The 9,545-nt window shown below is 37.6% G+C and overlaps 1 protein-coding gene across 2 annotated transcripts; it reads right to left on the bottom strand.

Annotated features, from left to right (window-relative positions):
* Positions 1–228: 228 nt before the first annotated feature.
* On the bottom strand, positions 229–9,513 carry LOC148410546 (plexin domain-containing protein 1-like). Of its 2 annotated transcripts, none has more exons than XM_088436824.1 (13): positions 9,350–9,513; positions 5,371–5,477; positions 4,334–4,477; positions 3,752–3,821; positions 3,108–3,230; positions 2,436–2,554; positions 2,167–2,263; positions 2,010–2,105; positions 1,697–1,778; positions 1,558–1,618; positions 1,377–1,473; positions 760–914; positions 229–695 (listed from the first exon to the last, which is right to left on the bottom strand). In XM_088436824.1, exons 1-13 carry the CDS (start codon positions 9,417–9,419, stop codon positions 582–584), a joined length of 1,335 nt encoding a protein of 444 aa, XP_088292950.1. In that variant the 5' UTR covers positions 9,420–9,513; the 3' UTR covers positions 229–581. The 2 variants fall into 2 exon arrangements, with proteins under 2 accessions (XP_088292950.1, XP_088292951.1); XM_088436825.1 differs by lacking the exon at positions 9,350–9,513 and adding an exon at positions 7,119–7,204.
* Positions 9,514–9,545: the final 32 nt, after the last annotated feature.

Here is a 9,545-nt window from a genome sequence, read left to right as displayed (position 1 = left end):
AGGATTGTCTTGGGGAAAAAAAATGAAACACATTTGTGCACATCTGTCTTTGCCACGTTCATTACAAGCGTCCAACGAATGTCTGAACAACGTGTGGTTACACTGACATCTGCTGACTGCACTTGCGGAGGCCTGCTATGTATGCTTATGAGTGTTATCCTGAGATGTCCTTACTCTTATAAAATGTATTATACAGGTTTCAAAATAATTGCTGGAAACGTGTAAATATTGAATATTTATTGCATCTTACACATTTTCGTAGTATTTGAAAATCCTTTTGGAGAGATTTAACTGCTAGTAGGTTGCAGTTATTTTTTAAAGTCTTTAAATGTGTTCTTTCACATAGCACCTTCATATTCATAATATACAGAATAAGAAAAAAATACGGAAGCTTGAAAAGTAAACACGTTCCTACAAAGTTGATTTTTCTTGCTTTCATAAGCAGATGCACATATCCATAAATGGGTCGTGTATTCATTTGTACAATAAAACTGAGGTTTTTTTTCTTTCTTATTTTTGGTCATTTTATGTTACTGGTGAAAGAGTGAGGGAGTGAGTCCAGATTTGTGTTTGTAGCTCCATTATGGTCCGGTGTGGCCCATACAACTCCCTTCTTGACTATTCCCGTCCACTTCCGTGTAGCCAGGCTGCTGCTGCTTGCGGAACCTAAAGGTGGGCCAGTAGCTTTTGTGTCGCTGTGAAAAGGAAAAGTGTGAAAATAAAATGGCAGCAGAGGAGACACAATAGTACATTACTTACCTGAATTAAGTAAAGCGGCGATACGGAAGATGAGTGGTAGTTGATGTAAAGAGCTACAATAAGCAGAGCCAGGAGTAATCCCAGAGCGGATGCGATACCCACTAAAATGGCTGTGTTAGCCCAACCAACACTTTTAGGAATTTCTTGATCTGCATCTGTATAGAGAAGTTAATTAATTGAGACATATTGGCATGGCAAGGTTGTGACATTCAGAAAGGCTGTAACTGCTGCCAAAGGTGCATCAACAAAGTTTTAGGCAAAGGCTGTGAATAATTAAATCTTATCATTCACTGTAAACTCACTTAGTATGAGGATCTGCATGTGGAGCATGCAGCAGTCACATCAACTACCACATTGTAAAAAAAGAATGCGTTGATCATCGGAATATTTTTACTAAATCTTGACCACAGAAACTATAGAGGTGAATTTATGTACATAAGCCATAAGGCATGAGCCAGGAACTGTGATGTCATATTCAGTTGACAGAAATAAAAAAATGGTCTCCCAATGAGATGGATAAAAATGTGTGGCTTTTGCTGCTTAATTCATATGCAAATGCAATATTAGTCAGAATGCAGACCTCCTTTTAAACAACTGTGTAATTAATAACCTCTTACCATTACAGTGATTTTGTAGCATGGATGAGGTCACATTATGCATTTCCGGTGGGATAGAACTCTCTTCGGTGTCATTGTCACAAGTGGTCCTTTTGCTCTAATGCATACACAATCACAAGTATATACACTCGGAAGCAACTACATTAAGTATTCAACAACAAGAAATCAAAATGGATTTTACCTCTTCTGAACAGCCAAAGTCCAGCCATTCTTGCCTGTGTCGATCCATGCCATCCGAACACCTAGAAGATAACTGTTTTGTGTAAATTCCTACTGTAACACGTGAGTGAATGTGCTGTATAGAAAATATATCATCTCGCCTCTGGAGTACATTACACCAGCTGCAGTCAGAAGTCTGATTGGACAAGATACAGCGCTCACAGTTGTTGTGTTGCAGGCAGGCTGGAAAAAAAATGAGCCAAGGACAAACTTAGATACTCTGTCCATATCAGGGTGTGTATTTACAATTATTAATCCAGCATGAACTTCCATCAAATTCGACAAAAATAATAGAATTAAGTGTCATTTCCCCCTTACAATTAGTATTTCAAATGTCCACTAATTTAAAATAAGCCATCAAATGACATGACTCAAAGGTTAACAATCACCCTCACCCCCAATATGTTGTCTTACTGGGCAATGGTGTGAACTCCACCGCCGAGGAGCTGCTGATATTGGTAATGCCGATCTCTATCCGGTGGTACTCATATACGGTTTGCTTCTGGATGCCTGTGACGAAACATGTTGGCATCATCGCAAGTTTGATTGAAAAGACTTGATCAGCGCTGACCTTCTGACTGGGATGATGACGTGACTACAAAGGCATCGGAGAGGCCAGATTTTACCGGATGATTAACTGGGCCGATGTCAACGGGAGGGAGGGGTATCTGGAAGACAGTTTCAGATGGGGTCCACACAATATTGAATTAAATATGTAACATTGATGGTTGTACAGGATGAATCAAATAACATTGGGCTTTACCTGTTTTACAGAAACCACAAAAAAAATCCAACATGAATTCTGGTGTCAACTTTGAATTTTTTAATAACATGTCTTACATCTTTGTAACTGAAAGTGATGCGTCCTGTCCTGTAAAGTGCAGCCTGGAAGGTGAAGGCCCCTGCGGACTCTTTGCCCGATAGTCGGACCCGCTCCCATTGGACCACAAACACCTCACCTTGGAGGAAACAAGCAAAATAGTAAGCATAATAATCCACGCCCCCCCCAAAAAACAAAAAACAAAAACAAAAAAAACCCAGTTGAATGACCTGAAAAGTTAGAAAAAAAATGCCATGCCAATAGTTTATAGATTGATGTAAAATCTATAAACCAAGCCATCAAGGCCTCGTTCCTTAAACTTACATTTTAGATTTGAAGCAGCCATTTTCGGGCAAATTTCCTCAGTAGTGTACTTTGGGGAAAAAAAACCTGTGTAGTTTCACTAATTGACATTAAATTGTGTGGACATGTTCACCAAAACAGGCCAAAAATTCTCAACGATTAATTTCCCAAATTGAACAGGCAAGCACCCATTTTAGTCAGAAGACGCCATGAGTAAATTCACATTTAGTTACATGAAATAACGTGAACATTTATTGTATTCTCTGAATTTACATGTAAATATGCAATTAAAATTAAAACATTACTTTACATTATTGGAAAAAAATGTAGCATTGGATGTCGCAAATCTGTACCAGTTACAACAAAGAGGATGCCTCAATGCACTGTACCGTTATCCATGTATTGCACGGTGGACTCTTTGGAGTGGCTGGGGTCAAAATTAGCCATCAGTGGAGCAATGTACTGTGTGGAAGTCAGCATGCGGTGAGTAAGCTCACCGGTGAAGATGAAACCTGAAAATGAGCACTTTTTCAGCAAAACAATAAAATACTCAACAACAAAAAAAAGAGAAACTAATGTTAACCCTCTCAAAGAAAAAATAATTTAACAGATTAAAAATCATTTTACAGTATATAGTATATTTACTGTCTAAATGGTTAATGTTTCTCTTGTCTGCATGGAATGTTTCTTAAAGAAGACAAAATTCTGATGTTGCCTTATCCCTAAAAAGAAAAGATTTAAACAGTTACATCTACTATTCAATAGTTCCATTTTAATACTTGTTTATATTCCAAGAAACAGGAAACTATTGAGACTATACTTTCCCAACAGTAAAAGAAATAAAGACTCTTCCTGATCCACACATAGTGTATTCTAAGCCAATGGGCTCGCGGGTCCGGTATCCCGCTAGTTTTCAAGCCCGCAGGTTTGAAGTACAGTAGCTCCCTAAGTGAACAAAGAGAAACTCCGTACTGTCAGTCTGGTGACATTTCGCAACTAATTCCACCCCACACTTCTAAAATGTTCAACCTACCTCCCGTCGCTATGGTAACCTGTCTAAGGTAATGTCCATAAAAGGGGAAGTCAAAAGACAAAGCGACTTTCTGCAAAGGAAACACACACATAACACCAGCCACTTTATAAGGAATAACTGAAATGAATGCTCGTCACAAATGTTTACATGCTTGAATTGCTAAAAAAAAAAAAATCTATTCAGAAAATGTTTTTCTTTTATAGTGTTTTGGAGGTTCCCAACTGCAGCCCATTAGCAGGATTACACAAAACATTTGCAAGCTATTTGTAAAAGCAAAATGTTTCCTCCCAAGTCTGATGCAATGTTTGCGGTGATTAAAAACAATCGAAGCAAAGACAGGGCTGAGCGGTGTGTCACCAGGTCGTTGAGGTTCATGCATGAGAACCTTTTTTTTTTTTCTTTTTTAGGACAGGACAGTTAAGAAACATGTGACTAGAACAAGTCGCCTTTCATATGCTTACCATGAGAGGAATTCATTCGAATAGGTTTACTAGATACCACATTCTAAAAATATTTTACTCTGGATTTTAATTCAGTGAAACTTTATCATAATCACTGTTGTGTTTTTCACGTGAGACTCACGGCAGCCTGCTGGTAGGAATTGGACAGAATGCCGTGCACTCGGACTTGACCCTGCCCGACGTCGCTCATGTCCACCCACAGCTCCCGTGTTCTCAGGTCGTCTGGGCCGAAGCGGCGCCACATGTAATACTTACCGCCATCCTCCTAACAAAACAACAGGAGTGAAATGAAATCACATTATAGTATAGTCATCAATCACTGACCAATTGGGAGTTATTAGCCTATGGAAAGGCAGAATTTTATATTGATGAAATACAAAGAAATTACAAGGCCAATATTAATGTATATTTTGGGGATATCAACTCAAAACCTAGGAAATAGATCAGAATTATAAGTATATAAGGCATATTTTAAAAAAAGCCTTTTTCAAGGAGGAAGTGTAGTTTTATTTGGCGTCACTAGTCTAAAATACATGCTAGTCTGCTAAACATTGTGTTTGTGTGGGCGCACAGTTGCTCAAGCCTCAGGAAATTAACAATCTTGGCACAGCTGCTTTCTGAGTTTGGTCATGTGATGTTGGCAAGTTGAGCCATGATATGTATTTACATGCATGCACACATAGTCATATTGTCTGTCTACATTTGTTGCAGCACTGTTTCTGCTCAACTATTCCATTGCTTAAAGCTTTATAACCACTACAGAGATGCACTTTGTTAGCCCATCTATGGCATTTCCCATTATGGTTTAGCATTAAGCGAGCTGTCTTAACACACGGCTCTATTTTTATGACTGAAACAATTCGTGGCCAAGATCTGTGCAGGGGCTGACTTGACTTTGTTAGGGTATTTATTTTAAAATGGGCATTTTGCACCATTGTGAGCTTGAGCACAGACACAGCACTTGATTCGCCACCAACTGAAACAACTCATCTCCCCTTAAAATCTACCAACAGGACAGTGTTTGACATGAAACAATTTCCTTCAGTCCAGACAGGTGGTAGAAATCCCAGAGCTGTGAAGTGGGCAAGCTGCATTCCACCAAAACCGTACATGTAATGTTATTGATATCCAGACTGATCTGCAATTGTTCACACTTACCACCACACTGGTCATGTTGTTTGTCAGAGTGTCAATAGACAGTCCTTTGCCTAATACGGCCCTGCGTGCCCTGAAATGTTCTTCCGAGATTCTGTAGTAGACATCCTCTGTCCAAAACAAACATAAAAAACGGTTGGTTTTAGTTCTGCTTACACATCTTGACAGATCGACACAGGGAGAATGCCAAGAAATTCTGCAAACAATCTTGCTAATATGCAAAGAGAAATTTGGGGTAACATGTGCTTCAAATCACATAATTGAAGCACACAGTAGTTCAAGATTATGTTCCACACACTAATGGTTACTTTCTAGTTGATGCAGGGGCCTAATTTTAGCACGAGACCGTGTGGAAGACACGCACAGGGGTGAGAACCCACAAACGTTTTGGGCCTTGTGCGACCTCAGACACAGAGTGACTCATAAAATTGAAAAGTCTACGTCTAAAAACAAAGTTAGACAATACAATAGAGAACCTGCATAGCCTTTTGAATTGTGCTCACTTACAAAATGAATAATAGAAGGTCAAAGGAATGTAATATGACAATAAATTAAAAATGTTTGTTAAATCTGTAGACTTTGTGAAGGCATATACTGTAAGTGCACATAATGTTACATCATTTCCACTTGAGCCATATACATGTATATGACATTACATAATTCTAGTAAGCGGCTAGATGGTTGAAAATAATATGATCAACTTTATTTATCTAATTGAGCCAGATTTTTTTTTTCTTGCACGTCGATTAAACCGGAAAATGGCCAATATTGCAGCTTTTCACAATAGCCTTGGCGGCCATCAAGATGGGGTCTAGAGCTAGGTCATGCCGTACAAACGAATCTTTGTGTATTTTCAATATTTTGTCATTGTAATCTCTGAAGAAAAAGTCCCTTTCATTTCAATGCCTCACGTCCATTTTATTTTATTTTTTTTTGGGGGGGGGGGGGGGGCTGTACATATTTTTAAAGTAATTTATGCCACATATGCAATATAATGGTCCAAAAATCCAATCTGACAATGAAAGTAGAAGAAAGTTTGTCTTTAGCTGTTTAGCAACTTTTGCACATCTTCCTTCCTCCAGAGCTGCCACTTGATTACATTAAAACAGTGGAAATGAACACACTCAAAGAAACTGTTCACACTGTGAGAGACACTGATACTAATGTCACATCCATTTAAACTTACATTAAAATGCAAAGTTGATAATGCCTTTGTGGATGACTTGACACAATAGAACTGTCAGTTGATGGTTTTAAGTGCATTCATCAAGATTAAATGTGTAACTTATACATGGATCCACCTTATTACGGCATCTATGAGGTAAGAGTGCGTGCAATTGCCTTAAAGAACAGATGTTTAACATGGAGTTAAGTTTCATTAACTGGAAAATACCTAGAATGCTGAGATGATGAACTGATTTGACACACTGCCAAACTGATTTTAAACATACCCACACACAAACTTGGCAGGTAGGTTGAAAAAATATGCACACAAAATCTGGACTCTGTGACAGGGTGATGATCACCATAGAAAAAACAATATACATAAGTGCTGGATTCAATTTGGACGATTTGATGTCACCACACTAGGGCATCTATTTTTCTTTTTTCTTTTTTTTTTTTGCTAAAAAAGACATCACCAGCTGCTGAACCCAAAATGCTATGTACTGCATGAACTTGTATAATTGGGCGATTTTTGCTCCGGCCATTCCGTTTGGGGTTGTGCTCAGGCCGGGCGTGTCCCCACTCACTGGAGGAATGGCCATGCTGTGATGTTGTGGTCGGGCGGTGGCTTCTCCAAAAAGAAACAGCGAGGGTCAGTTGTCCATCTGGTACGTCTGTGAAATCGTTTAAAATCACACAGTTTCCGCATGATCCTTAGCCTCAAGTGTGTTTAAAAAAAACACACTAGTACTATGCATTCAGTAAATTTAGCATTTGGTTTCCGCGGGACGTTTATACGGTATCTAGACATCACATAGGTATGTTTTACCCTCAAAAACAGCAACACTTAGGATATAAAATATATCTCAAGGCCCCTGTTTACATCATAAAAATAAAATTCCTTCAGAAAAAGTTCAACTCTCCAGTGCGTCCACCGAGACCACTGATAAAGTGTCTTTTCTATGGATTTTGGCTTCGGAAGTGGCTGTCAATGTCAAAGGAATTCATGAAACGGCCCAAAGGGAGCAGCTCTCTAACACGGTGATGATAACCGATGTTCTGATTTTAGAAAGAAAAACATCACTCTTTATGCTTGGGTGAAACTAAATCTCGTGCAAAGACATGATTTAAGCTGTCAAAAATGAATCATAGTACTGTAATACAAGCCAAATCCACTGCCAATAATATTTCTGTTCCCTATAATAAAATAAAGTGCAAATACAGTGGTTCCTTCACGTATAAGTTGAAAAGTTCCGTGTGAGCATGCGTTTGATACTAACAAATAATGGAAAATGCCATAGATAGGCTAATGGATAACATTAGTGTCACAGTGTGATAACCCTTTAAGCTAGAGGTTTTCAATAGTGGTGCAATATTGTAATTCAATGCTTTTTTAATACCATGAGTTCAATAGTGGAGTTGTCTTTTCAATTTAAGAGTAAATTGGAACATGAAGGAACTTAGCAATTATGCTATAGCAGCACATCATCCATTAAAGTGAAGCAAAAAATATCTTTGCTGAATGCATTTAAAACGTTTTTTGAGTGATGTACACCTTGGATGTTGAACTTCTGCAGCAAAATGTTTTCTAAAACTTCCAGACAAAGTCCCTGCTGCAGGAAGTTAAAATGACCTTTGAGGCGAGGTAGAAGTCAATCTATTCCGTCTGGATCGGTTTCAAGGTCTTTGCAACGCAAACATCTCTGCAAGGCTTATCAGTCATTAGAGGAGGAACAATTTCACTTTTGTTCATTTTGGCTTGCATCTACAGACGGAACTCAAGTAATTGAGTTTGTGCATAATTGTAAGCGACAGATCAGATAAGACGAAAAGCAACATTATGAATCATATTTCAAGTGTTTTCTCATTGGACAACTGCTTTTTTGGAGTGAAATTGGCATGATCGTCTATAACTACATGTATCCCCTGTCCAACAGAGTCCAACTCTAATTTTAAACTAGGCTGTTTGGCGTTTTGCATGCTTGTGGAATGTAATTTTGTTCTACAGTTGTTGCATCCTGCAAAATAAAATCAGTTTGCTGTCAAAGGCAAAATTTGCAACATGTTGAAAGAGCAATAGAATGCACAAACCCATGCAGAGATGTCAACATTAAAAAAAAAAAAAAAAAAAAATATATATATATATATATATATATATATATATATATATATATATATATATATATATATATATATATATATATATATATATATATTCATGTGCTAATATAAATTGCTGTTACTATCAAAACATATTATATTATTATATTGTTTATATTGTTAATAAAGGATTATGTGAGTATTTCTAATTTATCAGCATTAAAGACCCAGTAAAGTGAATTCAGAAATTGATACTTACATCCTACTCAAAAGTGTTAAATTATTAACCTTTCGTTTTTTAACAAATGTTAAAAAGGAGTGGTTAATTTTTTTCCACAATTTAAAACAGTTCCCATGACTTAGTCTCTATTGCATATACTGTACAGTAGTACATTGTCTAACTTGTTTTTACACTTGAGTGATATAAAGCCATATTATTTTTTACAAATAGGATGCAAAATAAATCTTGATTTTGCAATAAAAGTGAACTTTGCAGCATTAAAATGCTGAATGAGTAATCCATTGCAAAATGTATTGCAATTCTGTATTGTTCTGTCTTTATATTAAGTTGGTTGACTTAATTTTATAGTTGTATTAATGATTAGTATTTAGTTCGATGCAAAATGACAGTAAAGTTGATCTTGAATAGAAACTGTAAACCCAATCCAATGCAAAGAAATGCCATGAAAAGAATAGTGGTATCTTTGCAAATTCTCACCTGTGGATGGGACCTCCATCAAGGCTAGTTGAGAGAAACAGAGCAAGAGCATGGCCACACGGAGAATCATCCTGCTATAATCGAAAAATAGCAGCACAGAGGAGGCTCACTTCTTGTTTCTCCCTTCACTGACTGACTCTATTTTCAACTTGCTCCATGCGCCACCCTGCTTCTCTATACTCCTCCCTGGGGCTGA

The sequence above is a fragment of the Hippichthys cyanospilos genome, chromosome 16 (genome assembly GCF_059441005.1).
Source record: "Hippichthys cyanospilos isolate Australia breed blue-spotted pipefish chromosome 16, RoL_Hcya_1.0, whole genome shotgun sequence".
Taxonomy (NCBI): domain Eukaryota; kingdom Metazoa; phylum Chordata; class Actinopteri; order Syngnathiformes; family Syngnathidae; genus Hippichthys; species Hippichthys cyanospilos.
Note: the sequence above shows the minus strand (reverse complement) of the source record. Positions and strands in the feature narration are given on the sequence as shown.